Source organism: Acanthaster planci, linkage group LG17, assembly GCF_054643075.1.
Source record: "Acanthaster planci isolate LZ-2023a linkage group LG17, COTS_SCS, whole genome shotgun sequence".
Classification (NCBI taxonomy): domain Eukaryota; kingdom Metazoa; phylum Echinodermata; class Asteroidea; order Valvatida; family Acanthasteridae; genus Acanthaster; species Acanthaster planci.
This window is the reverse complement of record NC_141793.1, coordinates 555,687-575,167: the sequence shown is the minus strand read 5'-3', so window position 1 is coordinate 575,167 and position 19,481 is coordinate 555,687. Positions and strand designations below refer to the sequence as shown.

At 40.6% G+C, this 19,481-nt stretch overlaps 2 protein-coding genes across 4 annotated transcripts; one reads left to right on the top strand and one right to left on the bottom strand.

The window, feature by feature from the left end:
• The first annotated feature begins 73 nt into the window (after positions 1 to 73).
• On the top strand, positions 74 to 9,674 carry kars1 (lysyl-tRNA synthetase 1). Of its 3 annotated transcripts, XM_022231810.2 has the most exons (16): positions 102 to 213; positions 1,576 to 1,821; positions 2,407 to 2,551; positions 2,943 to 3,108; positions 3,220 to 3,313; positions 3,486 to 3,568; positions 3,708 to 3,811; positions 4,634 to 4,759; positions 5,106 to 5,225; positions 5,337 to 5,499; positions 5,931 to 6,107; positions 6,215 to 6,300; positions 7,052 to 7,137; positions 7,972 to 8,098; positions 8,196 to 8,339; positions 8,491 to 9,674. In XM_022231810.2, the coding sequence occupies exons 2-16, from the start codon at positions 1,664 to 1,666 to the stop codon at positions 8,560 to 8,562; spliced, it is 1,851 nt and encodes a 616-aa protein (XP_022087502.2). In that variant the 5' UTR covers positions 102 to 213; positions 1,576 to 1,663; the 3' UTR covers positions 8,563 to 9,674. The 3 variants fall into 3 exon arrangements, with proteins under 3 accessions (XP_022087511.1, XP_022087502.2, XP_087004006.1); XM_022231819.2 differs by lacking the exon at positions 1,576 to 1,821 and having other exon boundaries at positions 74 to 213; XM_087147880.1 differs by lacking the exons at positions 102 to 213; positions 1,576 to 1,821 and adding an exon at positions 268 to 390.
• Positions 8,966 to 19,462, bottom strand: LOC110977628 (urea transporter 1-like). The gene is made up of 6 exons (XM_022231922.2): positions 18,151 to 19,462; positions 17,064 to 17,572; positions 15,484 to 15,706; positions 11,933 to 12,080; positions 11,235 to 11,369; positions 8,966 to 10,661 (listed from the first exon to the last, which is right to left on the bottom strand). The coding sequence occupies exons 2-6, from the start codon at positions 17,516 to 17,518 to the stop codon at positions 10,423 to 10,425; spliced, it is 1,200 nt and encodes a 399-aa protein (XP_022087614.2). The 5' UTR covers positions 17,519 to 17,572; positions 18,151 to 19,462; the 3' UTR covers positions 8,966 to 10,422.
• Between the last annotated feature and the right edge of the window lie 19 nt (positions 19,463 to 19,481).

The following is a 19,481-nucleotide window of genomic DNA, read 5'->3' as shown; positions in this document are numbered from 1 at the left end:
AAAAAATTCCGTGTTAATTTCGATGTGTTGCGTCATTCTAAAATGTTGTAAACCAGACCCTATAAATTGGATCAAAGTGACTTCGAAAGTTCATTGTTGCTGGCGAATGGAACGCTCTTGCGTATCTTACTTATGCATGTCAATTGGGGGCGCTCTTCAAGGTTACCGGTACACGTGAAAAATGGCTGATGCAGGCGAGAAGCTGAGCAAGAGGTGCGTTTATTTCTCTTCTTTTCGGCCAGGTGCTTTCCTTTTACTAAAGGCATGGAGGTTTTTCAACAGTTAATGCTTTTCCTCGATACACGTGTTCCTTGTTTTGCAAAATGTTTTGACAGCCGGCCTTGTGTACACCAGAAATATGTGTGGGCGCGGGATAGGGAGTATAGGCAGGTAGGCCTAATAAAGTAGAGCGATTGCATCATGGACATGGGCAGTCCCCCCACGCACACAGTGGCTTTTTTCCTACCTTCATGGTTTATAGCAGGCCTGAGTCTACTTTTTTTTACAGTACAGTCAAACCTCGTCAATACGAAGTCGTTCGGACGTGGCGAATTACCTCATTATAACAGGAACCTTGCCTTGTATTATCAGGAATGAAAACAATGAATAAAGATCATGCATTGACCAAATATTTCTTTGTTAATTAATTAGCAGAATCTTGTATTACCCATTAATAGTGTCCTTAAGACTTACATGTCTTGTAATTATTAATGAGGTTTGACTGTACTACCGAAATTTTTATTACACTGACTACAGTCTGTAGTCGGTGTAATAAAATTTTCTGGCATGGATAATAATGGCAGACGTGTTCAAGTAATTCACCAGATTGGTGTGTAAGCTTAGGCAGTGCCAAATCCATTTTCTAAGTGTTTAATTTGTAATTTTGTAATGAACGTTCTACCCCCCCCCAGAACTGTGGGGTCTCCATACCCCCAGAACAGGAGCGAGGTGGATGTCGGACTCCACAGTTCTGGGGGTACACGGACGGGCAGACGTTTAACCCCACAGTTTTGGAGGGATGCCCAGTGAAGGTCTTACTACTTGCAGGCATGCAAGAGTGACTCTTTTTTTGCATATTGTAATTTTGTAACTAGTACATGTACAAGTAGTCAGGGGCTTTAGGCCCTGGCCCGGCCAGTAGTTGTATGACTTTATTGAATTCTTGAAGCAGTGGACCTTAACACTGTAATATTGTTTCCTTCAGGCCTGTCATGCCTGTTTTGACTTTCTCTGTTATCAGGGGACCCAGAAAATTTTCCGGGGGGGGGGGACAAACCAGAAAGTTTTTAATGTCCCATTTTTGTGGACAAGTGGACACGATGCTAAAACATATATGGCATAAACTGTTTACAGTGGTATTGGTAAAGTTAGTTTAGTTATTTTATTATCCCCCCCTTTTTTTTGCTCAGAATGGGGGGAGGGTTGACCCCCAACCCCTCTTCCTGGATCCGTTCCTGGTCATGGAATAAAAGAAATGCGATAATCATGTTTAGCCGTATGGCACTACCTTAGTCTCTGCCTCACCTCAGTACGTGCACTAAAATAAATCTTCTGGACTCTTTTTGTATCAAACAGTATCAAGCTGAGCAAGTAATGAAAAGGCACGCAAGCCCTATATGACATAGGACTTTCTGCTCAATCGGCACCCAGCTCATGTGGGTTCATGTGGCGTCCAAGCTTGAAATACGGCGCCTTCTTATGCCAAAGTCTTGCCAGGCCCAGGCTACCCAACCAAGTCCTAAATTTTGGCGATGTTTGGATTTGGAAGAAAGTGGCAGTAATAAGGTGCAGTTGCTATAGCAGTGGGACGGGCGATGACAGGTTAGTGGAAGATTTGGCTCTTTTCTGTCCAAACCTGTCATGGTCGTTTCAAATAAAGATACCAAATGACATTCACATGATTAATCTGCCCTTTTCTGTTACTATAACAGTGCAATGTGGAAAGCACATTGTTCAAATCACCTGCCATTTCTCACGAAATTTCTCTCATAAAGCGGTGGCGTTTTCATTCCTTGCTTTGCTTAAACTCTTGGAATTGAATATTCATCAGCTGACAATTGTATGAGAAAACAATGCTTTAATTTAATTCTTAGATATTAATTTCACCTATCAGTATTTGTAAGTTTGTGTCCATGCTCATGTTCTATGATTGTAAGTGAAGTGACTTTCAATGGAGTTTGAGTACAGTTGGGTGCAAGGGACCAGATTGGTTTATTATGGGTCACTTCAGTAATTATGTACATTTTTTCATCCTTAAAGACACATGGTACGTGTACCTGCAATGATATTCATTTTACACAAACCAAAGTTTTAAATGTGACAAGAAGTTCAAGCATGAACTCATTCGAACATTTTTTTCTGTACGCTTTCTGCTGTATTTCACCAGCTTTTCTGTTTTCTCTCCAGTGAGTTGAAGAGGCGAGCCAAGGCTGCCAAGAAGGCCGAGGAGAAGGAAGAGAAGGCTCGGGCTGCAGCCGAGAAGCAAGCCCAAGATGGAGCCAAGGCTAGTGCCAAGAAACCAACTGTGGATGAAGAAACACTTGATCCTCGGGTAGGTCCAGGGCTCTAGCAATGACAAGTGGGGGATATTGATAGAGACTTGGTCTAGGAAGCCCAAAGCCCCACCATGGAATTTGGTGCATCTTGTCATGACAACAGTACTAATGATGTCATGTAAGCTATTGTGTAATAGGTCCATCTACAAAGATCATTACGCCATTGGTGGACTTTTCAGCAACAAATGTGGATTGCACAGGGAATATTGGATTTTGATGGAGTTTTTCCTATGCCTAACAAAAGACACGAAGAAGTCAGGGTTAATAAGTGTAGTGCTACTCTGAACAAAAAAACAATGCAACCCTAACTGTGTCTCATAGACCACAGGATGTATCCCAAAGTGTTTTTGTGGTCTCCTCTAACCCAGTGTATTTTTCATGTTCCAGGAATACTTTAAGATTCGTTCTCAGATGATCAAAAATTTGAAGGAAGCCAATGATACTCCGTACCCTCACAAGTTCCTTGTCACCATCTCGTTAACGGAGTTTATTGAGAAATATAATCATTTAGAAGCTGGCGAGATACTGAATGGCGAAGTGCACTCAATCTCAGGTACGTATTCTCATTTTTTTGTGCGAGTTACAATTCATAAGGCATGTAAAGAACAGTTTCCTCTTTAAATCTGGTTGCCATGACTTTCTCACTGTTTCTGCTTTTGATTAGGTCGTGTACATGCTAAGAGAGTGTCTGGAGCCAAGTTGATATTCTACGATCTGAGAGCTGAAGGCAAGAAGTTACAGGTTATGTCTAATGCCTCGTAAGTCCCCAAACCATCATAATGGAACAAAGTAGGAAGAAATAAGTTTATTTTGTATCATCTTCAAACATTTGAGACGATACATATGAGACGATACATGTAGAATTATCTCAGTTCTGAAGTGGAAATGGGGTCTCTGTATTTGATCTTCATTTCATCTTGTCCACTCTAGTAAATTTTCATCAGAAGAGGAGTTCTTCAAGGCAAATGACAAGATCCGTCGGGGCGACATCATTGGTGTCAGAGGGAACCCAGGTATAAAAACCATCATCTGTAATAGTTTCATCTCACTGTTCTCTTCATGCAGTAATAATTCTGACATCTCATCTAATTTCTGCCACAGGTTATTTCCTGTTACTAAGCAGGTGTCCTGGAACATTCTATTTTCTTCCAGGTAAGACTAAGAAGGGTGAGCTGAGTATCGTCCCCTCTGAGATGTCTCTGCTTTCTCCGTGTCTCCACATGTTGCCTCATCTTCACTTCGGTCTCAAGGACAAGGTATTTCGATGCTTAAAAATAACATTATACCACAGTTATTCTAACCTCTTTGGATATGCAGTTGAAGAACTTCATTGTCTGTACTCGTAATCATTATTGTCACAGTTTGATCTATTAGTGATTATATTGATAGAACAGATATTGGAAACAGCTCATCAGTTGAGATTGCCTGGAATGTGAGTTGCATATTCAGAGGGTCAGACCTTTCTAACCATTTATGTGCTTGTTTTTTTTTTATTAACCCTAACAGCCCTCAGTCCTCCAACAGGTGCAGGATTGAGGAGTGTTAAGGTTAAAGGGAATAAATATGTGCTTGAATTGGTTGGTCTTAAACGTGCATTGAAGACTGGCTTAGGAAAACGGATGTGAGCCATGCCCAAGCCACAGGCGAGGGCATTATCAGCATTAGTTTAAGACGTTATTTTAAGACTGACCAAGCACATATTTGTTCCCATATACAATCATTTGCAAAAGTTTAAGACCACCTGGAATTTTATTGGTATTTCTATTTCCTTTTCCTGAACACCCCCGTCCATTTTATGGTATATTCCTTTTGCACATTGTCCCAAAGAATCTCCTTTTATGGACTTGGCGCGTGCATAGCGAGCCGCTTGCACACAGACTCTTGACCAATCTGAATCGATTAAACTGTCTCGTATCCAGGTGCCAGCGTATGATTTACGCAGCAGGTGTTATCACTTCTCAGGGGGCATTATCAAATGTTAATACATGGTCAAGTTGCATGTTGTTGAATAGGGAGACTGAGGTATTTATGAATCGGTAATTAATGATGTTTAGTACGTGTTGTTTTTGTCTCTGAAGGAAACTCGTTATAGGCAGCGATACCTTGATCTCATCATGAATGAGTATGTGCAGCAGAAATTTGTAGTCAGGGCCAAGATCATTGCCTATGTCCGCAAGTTTCTAGATGACTTTGGATTTCTAGAGGTAACTGAAATTCTTCCTTTGTCAGTCTGTGCAGTGCAGTGTCAAGTGCACAAAGACTCTTTGACCTACAGCCAGAATCTTAAAGCCTGATTATGTAATACAGTTGTTGCATTTAGAAACCTTATCCATAATAGATTCTTATCAACAGACTTAGATAAAAACGAATTTGAGTAATATGAGGTAGATTTGTTATTAAATGACCAAGAAATTCACTTTTTTTTGTTTAACAAAGCTCTATAAACCTGTGTGCCACGTTTTATATAGAAAGTAGAGCAGTAAAACAAACATTTATACTTCGAAAGGATCCTAAATTGAAAGATTTTATGGATGTTTTTTCATGCCTCAGGTTGAGACGCCGATGATGAACATGATTGCAGGTGGAGCTACTGCCAAACCATTCGTTACTCATCATAACGAACTCAACATGGATTTGTTCATGAGAGTAGCACCGGAATTGTACCACAAGGTAGGAAGTATGGATGAGAAGGAATTGTGAGAACAGCGAAGGTCTTCACATTCAACTCAGAATGCTTCTTGCCATTATGATCCTGTTTGGAACATTCCTTACGTCTTCCAGATGCTGGTTGTCGGCGGCATTCAACGTGTGTATGAAATCGGTCGCCAGTTCCGTAATGAGGGCATTGACCTAACCCATAATCCTGAGTTTACGACCTGCGAGTTCTACATGGCCTATGCTGACTACAATGACTTAATGGAAATCACCGAGGCAATGCTCTCAGGTAAGTCACTAAGTCGGCAATCTCTTTGGAAATGCGACTTAACTGTTTCCCCATCATGGGTTGCCTGAATCTTCAGGCAGCTAAAGCAATGTTCAAGGCTTAACTAGGATTGCCTTTTTAATGTAGATAATGGATAGAGTTGATATGAAATTCGACAATAGACTTCTTAAATCACCCCCAAGTCAAGGAATAATATTTTATCACCTTTTCTGAGTTATTTTTAATCGATTTAGAACATAAAATCTGTCAGTTGGCTTCATTTGCATATTGACAGACAATGTTTTGCCAAAGGAGATAAGAACACAAGTACCCCAAGTCCAGGCAGATTTGAGGAGACTGTACACCGCTTTGTATTGTTTAATCAACTATTTCAATTATTCCAATCGCTGAGATTAGTATCTGTATTTTTCTCTTCATCCTTCCACACTTAGGCATGGTCAAGTGTATCACAGGTGGTTCTCTGAAAGTCACTTACCACCCTGATGGTCCAGAGGGAGAGGCAAAGGAGATTGACTTCACTCCTCCATTCAGAAGAATACACATGATAGAGGACCTGAAGAAATTACTTCAGGTGGACTTCCCCCCTATGGATCAGCTCGACACTCCTGGTCAGTGAATCATATGACGTGATCGTTTGGTGTTGGAATTGGCTTTGGAATGAAGAATGACAGAATAAATTTCCCATTTGTTATCGTTGAGATTTGTTATTTTACAGAGGCCCAGAAGTTTTTTGATGACCTTTGTGTGAAGAAGGGAGTTGAGTGTTCCTCTCCAAGAACCACAGCTAGACTCCTGGATAAGGTGAGAGGTGAACTGCTTCGGGATAAACTATGTTTCTTACGTTTCTTAAAATGCTAGTTTTTGTTTTTGCCCTCCTACCCTTCATAAGAATCCAGAGTGTTGAATTATTGAAAGAGACACGTTACTTCTAGGGAAATTTCTTGAATACTCGTCATGGGGGAGAACACCTGTTCTTATTTGCTCTGCATATATTGACCCAACATGCGCCTTATTTGTGCACTCAAGAACACCCTGTAGTGCATGGATTTTGTATTTTATAAGACAGATTGCATAATCTTCACTTTCACTGTTGTTAAAATGCTGTGGTTTTCTTGATTTTTCTCAAAGCAGTGAATTCAAAACATGAAACAAGTCAATTAATTACCCTCCTTAAAATCGGCCAGTCTTGTAAAATTAGAGTAAAAGTGTGTATTGTATTTTTAAGGTTGACTTTGCAAAACCGTTAATATTGTGAGTTTTAAGTGTTTGTTTATCAGATATTGGATGGTCTACACAGATCTTTAGTTGAAATTGAAAAGGTCAGACAGTATGCGGTGTCGACTTTCTTTTGTCTAAAGTTTTAGTACCAACCCCCCCCCAATTCAGAGTTGTTTGCCTTAGTCACTTGTAATTGTTTTCTGATATTTTGAACTCTGCTTGTCTTTGACCCATTTTGAATAAGCTGCTTTTCCATTAAATGTCAGGAAGAAACAACATCTTTTTTTTTCAGCTGTAAAGTACAAGTACTCTTCTTTTTCCTATGGTTATAAAGCTGGTCGGGGAGTTTTTGGAGACACAGTGCATCAACCCAACCTTCATCATCGATCATCCAGAAATAATGAGTCCTCTGTCCAAGTGGTAAGCCTTTTCCAATGATTTCCCTGGTGGGTTTTGCAGCCATTTTCACAAATGGGCCCACCTTTTTCGAAATTTCCCCCTTGCATTCCTGCCACTACTAAAAAAAAAAAAAGCAGGCTTTGGTCGCGATCAAGGAAGACAAATTTGTTGACATTGCAGGTTTGTTGACCTACTCTGGGGAGTTTCTAATCCCACGCTTTCTCCATGTACACTTTGCTAATGAAAATGGCTCCATTATTCTGATTCGTTTTTTCGTCAAGTGTTGATGCAGTTTTCTTGTCCTCCTCTATTCGCACAGGCTCTTCTCATAATTGAATAATTTGTCTGACCTTTGGATTTTTCATTTACTCTTCTGCACTGTACATATTACTTCTCTAGCCACTTTTATGGATATTGAGTAGAAATTTCGGCCCAGAGTTTATTTTTCCTTTCTTTGAAAGTTTTCTTCAAATGGATGAGACCAGGTTGTGGAAGGAGTGCTTTAATTTAATTTGAAGCATGTGTACTTAGAATTTGTGTGTCAGCCTCAAGGATCCTAAGTGTATCCCACAGCTGCCGCCACCACAAGCCGAGAGAGGAAACTCTTAATGAGCAGCCGTAACGCAATTTCTTGGGTCCATGCCACATGAAGTTATTGGCACTTTAAGTCATATCTTCAGGCTTATGACAAGGTTGTAAAGGAACCAAGTAAAGTTTAGATACTTGTACAAATTTGCCTAAAGGAGTTGTGCTAAAAAGGTTTTCGTCTTTCCTTGGGACTGTTAAAGAAGATGAAACCTTGCTTTATTACAGCTATACTTTCATTTTCATAAACTCTTTCATTTTGACAAACAGGCATCGGACTAAGAAGGGTCTGACTGAACGATTTGAGCTGTTTGTCATGCAGAAGGAAATCTGCAATGCTTACACAGAGTTGAACGACCCTCTAGTACAACGGGAACGATTCGCTCTTCAGGCAAAGGTACCAATAATTATCAAAATAGATGTTCACTTTATGACACTGTGTGTCCAAAAGGAGAGAATTCTTTCAAGTATGTTGTTTTTGTCTCTTGTTTTAGGACAAAGCGGCAGGTGATGAGGAAGCACAAATGATTGATGAGAATTTCTGCACGGCCTTGGAGTATGGTCTTCCGCCCACTGGTGGGTGGGGCATGGGTATTGACCGACTGACCATGTTCCTTACAGACTCCAACAACATCAAGGTAAAGCTTGAACAGTTACAGAATGCTTCTGTGTCATTTCTAACCCAAACAGTGTCGTTGTTTTGATTTTTTTTAAGAGAGCAGCGGATTAATCTGGAGGGTGAGCGATAAATCAATGGAATCTGTTTTGTCCTGAACTTTTCTTCTCCAGGAGGTCCTGTTCTTTCCTGCCATGAAGCCAGAAGACAACAAACCAACAGATGACCAGCCAGCAACCTCCTAACGATGACCTGTGACATTCAGGTCAAACATTTGGCCAGTGTTCCTGCTGTGTGCTTCAACTGGAATGAACAACATTTTGGCAGAAGGGAAGTAAAGACAGGTGGTTCTGACCTCTGACATCCAGGTCGTAGGTTATAACCTTTCAATTTTCCTCAGGTATGTGTCATTAATTTGATCTCCATCATCTGTTTGGAAGCCCTGTCCTTGGGGAAGGGTTTGTTTTTGGCACAATAGGGAAACTGGACGTCAGTGTTTTAAAAGAATGTTCATTGATTAAGTATTTAACCGTGAATTAATCTTAATTGTGTGTAGAAATGTGTTACTTGAATGTAGGATCAGAGGTCAAGCAAAATACGAAACAGGCTACGCCTACCCGGAAGTCATTTATCAAGTCACACAATATGTTCAAAAGCTTTGTTCTGTTGATATTTTATTCCATTAAGATGCTAACATTACATTGTCAAAAAAACCTGTAAATGCAAACTCGGCTTGGTTTCTCACAAATGCTGTTTGAATGCCACCGTCGTTGTCAACGGAAAATTAAAATTAAGTGTTTGAATTACCCACGGTTCAGTTTGCCCCTAAAAGCTGACAGCAGGAGCACGGTGAAGTCGTCAAAATTTTTTTTGAAAATCCTGAACTCGTAGGAATATTTCTGATTTGTGCATTTCTGTCCTGCTTCATGAGGAAATGTCCTAAAGTCGTATCAAAATTTTGGGGCATTGTGGTTGGAAAGGGGAACATGAGTACAATCACAGTCACTGCTTACTTTCAGAATTGGGGAATTAGCTTGAGTAAGCAGGTGTAATTCCTAACACCTGTTTGCCTAATGTGATAAAAACAGCAGTCCCTACAACCTACATCCAGTGAAGCAAATACATGTACCAGGTAGTATAAAGGTTGTCAAGTTCACCGACGTAAGGGTTTTCATTTCAATATTTCCCACAGTTCCTTTTAAATGTTCACCTCTTAGTTATTCGAGAAAACATGACGTTTGGTATTTTTGTACTACAAATACCAAACTTATAATATGTTTTCATTATTTTGCGGTACCAACACCAATTTTTCAGACCCATGTCAAAAACTGAATAAATATGACATGGAGAAAATAAACATTCGTTCAGTTTCGTTTATTATTTATTTTTGGTTTGCTCTGTTATCATCACTGTAAATCTTTATACTGGCGATCAGACATTTTAACGAAATATATTCTTTCCATGTTTTCGTTTCCTGTTTTAAAGACTTCTGTCTAGTTCTTGGTTTACTCATCAGGTGGTTTTGTTCTTAAGAAGGGCTGTTGCCACGCGCAGCATCGACCGTTTTGTGATCTGATCTGAAAGAAACTTCGTATCTTAGTAACACCACAATCACAAAGCATGCTTAAAACTACAGGGTTGGAATTTAGAAGTTACACCGTCACTTTTACTCTGAAATAAATGGATGTATTTCAGTGATCTTGACAAATTGACACATATCTAAACTCAAAAGTTTGAAGATGTTGCTTTCACTAACACGCTTTCACGTAAAAACAAACAAGAAAACCCAGTTACATATAAATGCATTTACCGTTCTGAATTGATACGCAAAATGTGATTTAATTTATCGACAGAATACGAAACTACTCGGACGTTGATATATGTACTTGCTTAATATGCTAATGTATTAACGTGCGAAGAAAACTAAGTTGGATAAGATGATGGACGGATGTAGGTCAGCTACAAAAGGGACAGAAGTTTTCACTGTTTATCCCGCTTACCCCCAGGCAAGCTTTACTTTAAACACCGTTGTTCATTAATCGTCCATTTCCTTATATATTGAAATGTATACGGGACGATAGTCCCAAATTCATATGCCGTCTTCTTCATGTAACCTCTAACGCTTCCCCTGCTTGCGCATTAGCCACGCCCCTAGGGTTATACCTCCTCCTGTGGTCCTCGGGCCATGTGATCTTGTCCATGGGAACGCGCATGAGCAGTTTGCTCTCGCTGGTTACCAGGAGGAATAATCCCGCTGTAATGCAGAAGGGGAAAGCAATTTCCGGAAGTCCGGCTGGCATTAGAACAGCCGACATGGCGCCTTTGACAGCTGCCGCAAATATTGCTGTTGAAAGAAGGATATCCCGAAATCAATCGCGTTAAAGCTACGGACGGGCCCACATTAAATGTTAGGCTTAATGATTACTGTTTTCATGTTCTAGCTTAATATTTCTTAATTTAATTGATTTCCAAATGTGATGTATGGGTATAGGCCTATTGTAGCTTTTATGATAGATTTTGCTTATCAGTCATTGTAAGCGTAAAATGTGCGCATAAATGAAAGTTAAATCAGTTTCCTCCCTCTCTAAATTCCTAGTGTTTCCTTTCGATCAGTTAAATTCCTTATTCCTTTGTATTGATTAAGGAACAATCCATTTTTGTCTGAGCGATAATTGTCTTTCGGAGTAAAGGTTGCGTGAATTTATACAAGTCTTGTATCATCTTTTCATTCAGAGCAAACTCGTCAATCTTCATTGCCCAACACTGCTTTCATGGTTACATGTTTGTTCCATAACGACACTTCACGACTCTCTTGCCATAAATACATGTACACCGGTAGTAATCTCGCTTTATTAAATGTAATAATTTGTGAAAGTTGTGAGAATATCCAAAGATTTGTAACCGAGAAGTAACTCACCTGAAAAGAGAGCAGTCAGGTGAGAGGGCCAGTTCAGAACAAAGAAGAAACCTCCGACTGATGCGCAGGTAAGTACTGAGTTGTAGCCCCATAGTCCTGCGTAGATGTCGCTGAGCGGCGCTGCCATGGCTAAGCCTGTCGTTGAAGAATAAGCACACCGAGATCTCGTTTCACACCACGAAAAATAGGCCTACCGGGAACCTTGGTGTTTTGTTTGTTTGTTTGTTGGGGTGTTGGGGTTGTATGTTTTTTTTTTTGGGGGGGTATGTCGCAAGTGGTATGAAATACGAGCCATATAGACCCAAGCCAATGCGTTTACGGCACCCACCAAGGCATCACGTTGTATTTCGATAGGCCTGTAGCAACCACATTAGGGTTCATATATAATTACTGTTGTTGTAATATCAGGTATCGATGTACTGACAACGTGAACAGCACTTGCGTGATAACTGGGAATTTACAGTGAAGAGAAATTCTAACAAAATTCTGTGCTGCATTTTCATGGTAAAACTATGTATGAAAGCTATGAACTTGTAAAGGTTCAGAGCTTTGGTGGTAAATTCATGTTTGTGACTTTTGTAGTCAACATATTAACTCATGATAATGGCTAATTAACGAAGTGCACCCGGGACCCGAATCGAATTGTTCTAACTGGGCCATATTTTGATGCCCTTTCATCACACTGCATTATACGGTACCTGTTAGAGCGCCGAGTATGGAGCCGATTACTCCGTGTAGGAATATGATCGGTGAGCAGATGAGCATAGCCAGCGCCATCAGACAACCTGTTATCAAATTATCACAGCCATAGCACTGACCAATGCCCACTGGGATGGCTTGAAGAATCTACAGACAAGAAATGTGAGAAATAACCGGGAGATATGCACACGGTTAATTTAAGTATGAAATTAGAGTTTTAAAAACCCCATTTCTTATTTTGAGGTGAACACTAAAATGCCCGAAAGACGTCAGTTCCGAGTGACGTATTTGGCAAAATAATGGTGTTAAAAGTCAAAGGTCACTAGTGACGTTATTGTCTCCAATTTAATTATTTCACAATTAATGAATGCTAATTTAAGTTTTTTGAAGATTGCACCCTTTTGTTTCTAACACATCCAATTTAAGAGCTGACCCTGTTTCCTGAGCACATTTGATAATAATGATTATGTATTTATAATGCGCAGATTCCACAAAATGTTTTCAAGTGCGCAGTATAAAACTACGCAAATTAAATATAACCACGTGGATTGCAAGGCAGCGCACTAGCTGCTGTATCGTTTGAATGAAATTTTTATATGGAGAGGCTTTTCTGCATTTTCTTTATTTCATTAAATTGGAAGGGAATTCAGTTCAGAAGCTACTATTAGATTACAGCAAAAGGCTGAATCGGAGTAGTCCCTTGTGTAAAAGCACAAGCTTGCCGTATGTTTTCTAGACATGACGACAATTTATTTTCAGGGTTGAACATAATTATATTGCTGATTGCGACAGCATTTTGGAATCAAGCTTGTTTTTGTTTCTGAAATCCAATTTTACCAAAATAATCAAATTTGAAAAGAATCGTCATTGACAGCGTGAGCGAGTATAGCACGGACTGAGCGCAATTGGCATATTGAATAAATACACACAGTTTCCTGTACATGTACACCTTTGCTCTCAGTAGTAACGATCAATATTCCCTTCTATGAAAGGTCAGTTTAGATGTTCATAAATTTAAAGTGGTTTGGGAATCTGTCCTGAGGGACTCGACAGTTATCTTAGCATGCTCACGAGGCAAGTATGTACAAAAACAGTGGTCAAAATTAATCTGTGGTCAGTGGTCGGAAATCATGATTAATTTAATTGTATGTTAAAATTTGACGAATCCCACAGAAATAAGGACAGGAATATTTACAAGGAAAAGGGCAGGGTATTGCAGTATTTGAAAAAAAGGTCTATAAATAAGTTAAGAATCCTTAGATAGGCCTTCATAACATTGTATAAAATTAATATGCCTTGTTTGTAGGTTGACAAATTAATGTAATAATCGCGATGCGGTGTGTAAATGTACAGGCGGTATCAAATTAAGGAAAATATTAATTGTTTGTTTGCCAAGACATGGAGAGAAGATAAAACCTGGCTACAAGGACATGGATTGTTGTGATTGCGTGTATGATATCAGAGCAACGCCGTCAAGTGAACCGTTTGCGAGCAGCAGTGATCATACGCCACACATACGCGGTCGAAAGCTTTTCGTTGGCCACTCATCAGTAAACGGTACTGTAAGCATTCGTGACGTCATGCACACAGACATTAGTGCCAATGCTGATAACAGGCGTAGGATGCGCTGTCTTGGATAAGGTTCCAAGAGAGGCGTTTAATGACTTGTCCAAGTTGTGATTTTGCGCGTAGGACTGATTGGGAATGCCGCTATTGAACGTGACATTTTTGTGAAGCCTTTACCCTTCCTGTACTCTCTGAATTGCAAACAGCATCAATTAAGTGGCTAAGTAGTTTTCGAGTATTTCCATTTTTAGTGTACATTGTCAGCGATTTTAGAGACAGTCATTGTAAAGTGGCGTATCCATTGTTCCCATATGGGAACTGTGCAACATTCCTGGTTCCATTGGGGGAATGAAACTGGGATTTGTTTATGAGAAGAAACAGTGGCTGGAACAAAGGTTCTCAAGGTGGCTCTGGTGTTCTATGGAAAACCGTGATTTATTGTGATATTCTGCATTTCTGTTATTTATCAGATTAAGTTTCACGTGTTACCAACTCAGTTTAAATTGAACGGGTCGTGTCTTGCATGTGTCATAAAAACATACGGTGTCGGAGCCTTCTGTGAATGGAAGTAAGACGCGTTGTGAAATAAGCCTTGTGCGAGATAAATTTCAATAAAATCTGGTACACTGAGTTCTTTAAATTCACGTGAACAACGATTTTGAATACTCCATACTAACGACACTGTTGCTATACATGTACCTCGTGAATCGGGCAGCTTTTGCTTAGTTACGTAAGAGACCACGCTTTTCAATGGATCAGAAGGGTACAAATGAACCAGTCCATTCCAGAGATGGTGGTCGCTATGCAAAAGCTTCCCGAATCACAAGGTATAGCAACAATGTCTTTAGTCTGGAAAATTCAAATTGTTATGGTTTTTGTGCAGTCAGATAACTCAGTGTACGAGATTTTATTCAAATTTATCTCGCAGAAAGCTTATTAAAAGCAGAGCATAAATTGTTTGGTAAGCTGTACAGCTCCTGTGAACCCAAACATCCGTACAGCACTCAAAGAATAATCTTGCCGTGAAGGACACTAAGATAAAGTCTTCCTTTTTTTTTTGGTAATTTTTGCTTCGTTCTATTCTAACAGTTCGCACATGCTTTGCCAATTGCACTTGCGCAAACGCTGTACTCTTTAACCGATTATCATAATATGGACGCCCACTCTGTAAAAATATTACTTTGTTAGTGTTTCTCGACAGTTAACGTCAACATGGCTTTAATAGAATGTGAAAGCAGGTTCAATATTTACCGAGTGTACAGCCAACGCGTTGTGACAAGAGAGAGGCTGTTTATCATGTGCCAAATTTAGTATCAATTTCCATGAAGTATTACTGATCAGCATCCTCATGTACACAATAAAGGTACGGGTCGTGCAAACAAATAGCCCTGACGTTAATGTTGGGTTCCCAAGCGAAATGCACTGGGTCTGTTTGCAAGAAGATTAATGATTTATCTACCTTTATGGCCGTATTGTTTGACATATCATTGTCGATTTGTCCGCGAGGCGTGTATTTTTCAGTCCCTCTGTCTGAACCGTGAGCGTGTAGTCTAGTGCATTGTTTGTTTATGTTAGTTTTCATGTTATTCATTACGAAGCTCTTGGAGTTTTTGGACATATGTGTAGATATTAATGGTCATTATAGAAATATTACATAACTACATTTATAAAAAAAAATGTGACCATTGGATTGTGAATAACATTCATTTGCTTTGACCATTGAGTTGCCATTTGTATTGGATTGCGTACTATACAAAATGAATAATACCGAATAGCCATTGACATGATTTATGGTAATACAACTTTTTGGGAAATGTAATTGATGCACTGTATTTGGCTGTTTTGTGCTGGGTATATTTGAGCAGAGGTTTGATTGAATTATCAGCTGATGTCATTTCTGTATGACAAGGTTGTTTTTACTTTGCGCTGACACTTTGCAATAATGAAGGCGAAACTTAAGTTAACAGGAGACGATTTCACTCACCAGGACCCAGCTGATGGGTTCGCCCGTGTCATTAGCGGTCGTCTGGTCCAGCCTCGCCACATCTGCCGCTTTGAGGTCCGTGGCAGATGGGGCAGGACCAAAGTATGGATTTTCCGGACCCGAAGCAGCCACAAAGATGAAAGTTGCCATGTTAAAGGGGAGATTGAAGGCGGGTAAACCCCACTTGCCGAGTAGGTTGCCCAGTGCGCTGGCCAGGATTGCACTACGTACAGTGACACAAAAAACAAAGTTGTAAAGTCGGGCTGTGCCCTTAGCACTTTAAAGTGAAAAATGTAGGTTTTTTGTACATCATACGTCATGCACGTTTTTTTTTCATTGGACAACTATAAACTCTAACAGTCCCCAGTCCTCCAATTTCAATGTGATTTTACATACACCCTTGTGGTTAGGGTCAAAGTTTAGCAGGCTGAGATTATCTGAGAAAAAATCGTAAGCACCTCAACTGTGAACCTGTAACGAAAATATTGTTGCTGTTTGCCCGTGTAGGAGAATTTTAACATTTGTAATACAATGTAACCATGTTTTTAAATTTAAATCACAAGGAAGTACTTATAATTTTGGCGAATAAAAGATGTGGAAAAGATTAAGCGGCATTTGTCACTTTGTCAAGCATTTGAAAATGTCCACTTCCCTTAACGGATATGATTTCTGTCGATGCATACATCGCTGTGATCCAAATTAAGTCGAGTGGCTTTTAGTTAGCTTTGCCAGGCTAAGGAATTGAAGCAAGGCGGTGGATCGATTGGACGAGAATGGAAGAAACACGCCATGATAGGACCACGACTGTTATACTCTACTGAAGTGCTATTTGTTTAATTGGTCACAAGAAGGAAATGCACTGGAGACAGTCAGTAAAGTCGATTGGGGAATAACGTCGCTTTTACGGTATCAGTCGGACGCTTGCTCTTCGAACAAAGTGAAGGTTTAATGCTATTACATAAATTAAAGTTTAAATTTGGTATGAGTGGTTTTGTTTGCTTTTCATTTACTGGTTTATTTTATGTTACTTTTTAGGCATTTTAAATTTAGTTTTTCATATTTTATCGGCCGTCTTGTGTAGGACAAGATTTTGGTTGTACAAAATATCGGTTTTGTGGACCTATCATGGAGTTGGTCTTGAGAGAGGCACTGTTCACTGGAGGGATCACTGCATGGGATTTCAAGTGTTGGAAACATGACGTAGAATAACTACACGCAACAATATCACAGCAACAGACAAGACGTGCTGCAAAGAGCCAACAGTTATAACACCAACATCACTCAGCGCCAGCGTGCAGAATGAGCGTCTACAATGGAAAATAGAGAAAAAAGTAAAGCTGCAGCAAGATACGAAAACAGCAGCATGTACTGTAGTGTGACGTAGATGATAGAGCAGGCATTTGCAACTATACGCTTTAGAATTAGCGGCAGTATTTCGAAGCCGTAACCAAAGCAGGATTTTCAAGCCATTACAGAATGCGTTTGTTGGCGGGAGCAGCAACAGAAGGCAGTATAGAGTTTACAGTTGTATCAAAATCTGAGAAAATGTATACAGCAACACGACACCAGCATCAATCTACCTGAATATTGAAGAGAAAATGATCGGTAAGAGAAGCAATCCATGCCACTCAGTGACCCTGGTGAGTGCTGGTATAACTAAACCCGTCAATAAGCCTTGGAATGCCACTCCACCGCTATCCACAGCTCCCTTGGGTTGCCTCATCGCTACTGCTGTCAGTTGGGCTACAAATAAGCCAAGGATCCCGCAAAAAGCCTGCCAGGGACTCTGCACAAACAGCCCTACCATAATGATCAACCCGCTGATGGGATTGTTGAGGAAGATGGGTTGCCCGAAGGCTCGGCAGCAGGCGTTGACAAAACATAGCGGGTATGGCTTCCGGGCTAGCCACCGCTCCAAAGGCTTGATAGTCCCGGTGAAATAGTCCGCTAAGCTGCACAGTCGTGTCAGCAGGGTCTTTTCTCTGACCGGGTTCGATTGGTTTTCGGCATCTCGATCTGTCATTCCAGTTTCCATCGAAAAGGAATGGCAAGTTTATTTCGCACGTTGTCAAGCAATCCAGTGTTTGACCTGAAGAAAAGAAACGGAGTCTTTTAAACCACATTGAAGAGAAGGTGAAATACAGCCTTTTGCACCGTTAAGACAAAGAACCCGTGAACAAACCGTTTCTGTCTGACAAAGCTGCCATCCCCTCTTACCAGAGATAGGTTCTTGTTAATACCATGCCAGCAAAGCAGTCGTTGACGGATGTCGATAGTGGCTCTTTCATACACACAGTTTGGACTAACTCCGTCAACAGAATGATTTCATGTGCTTGGAAACGGGGAGAGGATATTTTGTGAAGAGAATTCGCGCAACCATAACTGTTTCTGTTGTAAACTGGCCTTGCAACAAATGTGAATCGCTTTTTTTTTCATCTTTTGCGAATTGTTACATACCAAATACAAGTTTGAGATTGGAATGCCCCAGATTTTGACGGATCCAAACCATAGATAAATGACACATGATTTACCATATGTGTCGATAAAAACGTAGCACTGCCAAGTGTGACTGTCATCTTAAACATTATGAGATTTTTGTATGTATGTCTATTGCAACCGAATCTATTACATTACAATCACAGTTGAGATAAAAGGAGTTCTGCTCACCTTCAAGATGAGGCTAACAGCGAAAACGATAACAATCCTTATAATCCATCTCGCCTAGTATTCACTGAGAAACACGACGCCACTCCTGTCGTTAATTGTGTGAAGCCTTTTGAGGACAAGGATTCATGCTGACGTCGCTTTCCTCCCTGATGGCGGCAAGTCCTTGGAGACTGGAAAGACTACGAACCGGCCGGATATTACGGAGCGATGTACCTTCTTAGCTCGTCACAGAGTGAGTGGTTTCCTTTTACGTGCTCCGTTGGCGTCTTTTGGCGATATTTTTATGTCGTCTCTCACGAACAGCCAAAGCTGCTCCAGCTTACATTATTCTGCATGTCGGCATGGATGCAATTTGAAGACGAGCGATTTTTGATCCGGAACAAAACCCAATCTGTTTGGAAACAGAGCACAGTGCAAGCTGAGTGCGGTGTACTCCGTAGCTCGACCGTTTGCAGTGTTCATATCGGATGTAATTTGTTCCATGAACGCCAAAGGAAGCACATGTATGTCTCAACTGAGGCAATACATAAAAGGATGGAACAATTTTACCTTACTGGCTGTGCATGGCTAATATCAACTCTCATCAGTGTCTTCGAAAAGCCGGCTAAACGGCAGGTGAAAACAAAGCGAACCTTGGTGTCCTACCTCCAGTCGGATTCGTTGACAGCTGCTTTGCTTTAGCTGTTGCAAAATTGTCCTTGTGTCTGTTGTATTCTTCCAATTTGCTCTAATCCAGTGTTTGCGATCACGAACCCTTACAGGAAACCGTCTGTTGTGAAGTCTAACTGCAAATTTGGCTGTGGAGCTTTATATAGCAGTTCCTGTATTTCACGGCCGTTACATCTCATCTTTCACTGGACGCATGCCCCGTTCGTCACTCATTCTCGTAATCTCTCATGCACCCCTTGTGCTAGTAGTGGTGTTGTTAATTGGGGCACTCCGTGCAATTTCACCATGGCTACGGTCTCTCTAAATTGATTTTCAGGTGTTATGAAGGGCGATGATTTGTGGCACGGCCCGACTGGGACCCACTACTACTGAAGTCATTCGTTAAAAGCTTGAACCGTATCTTCAGCGGAAATTGCTGAGGTGAAACGGCAAAATGAATACGGATGCAAGACTACAGCCACAGCGTCGATTTACTGTGTCGCCGTCACCAACGACTAGTGAACACAAACATCATGAATAGCGGTCTCCAGTTGCCATGCCTGTGGTGGTAATGAGGGAAATATTTTGATTTTCATTCACCACAGGGAGGACACATGCGTGGTGTTTGCGTTATTAAACGGAGCGCAAATCATCCTGGGGTGCCTCTTTATACAGAGATGACA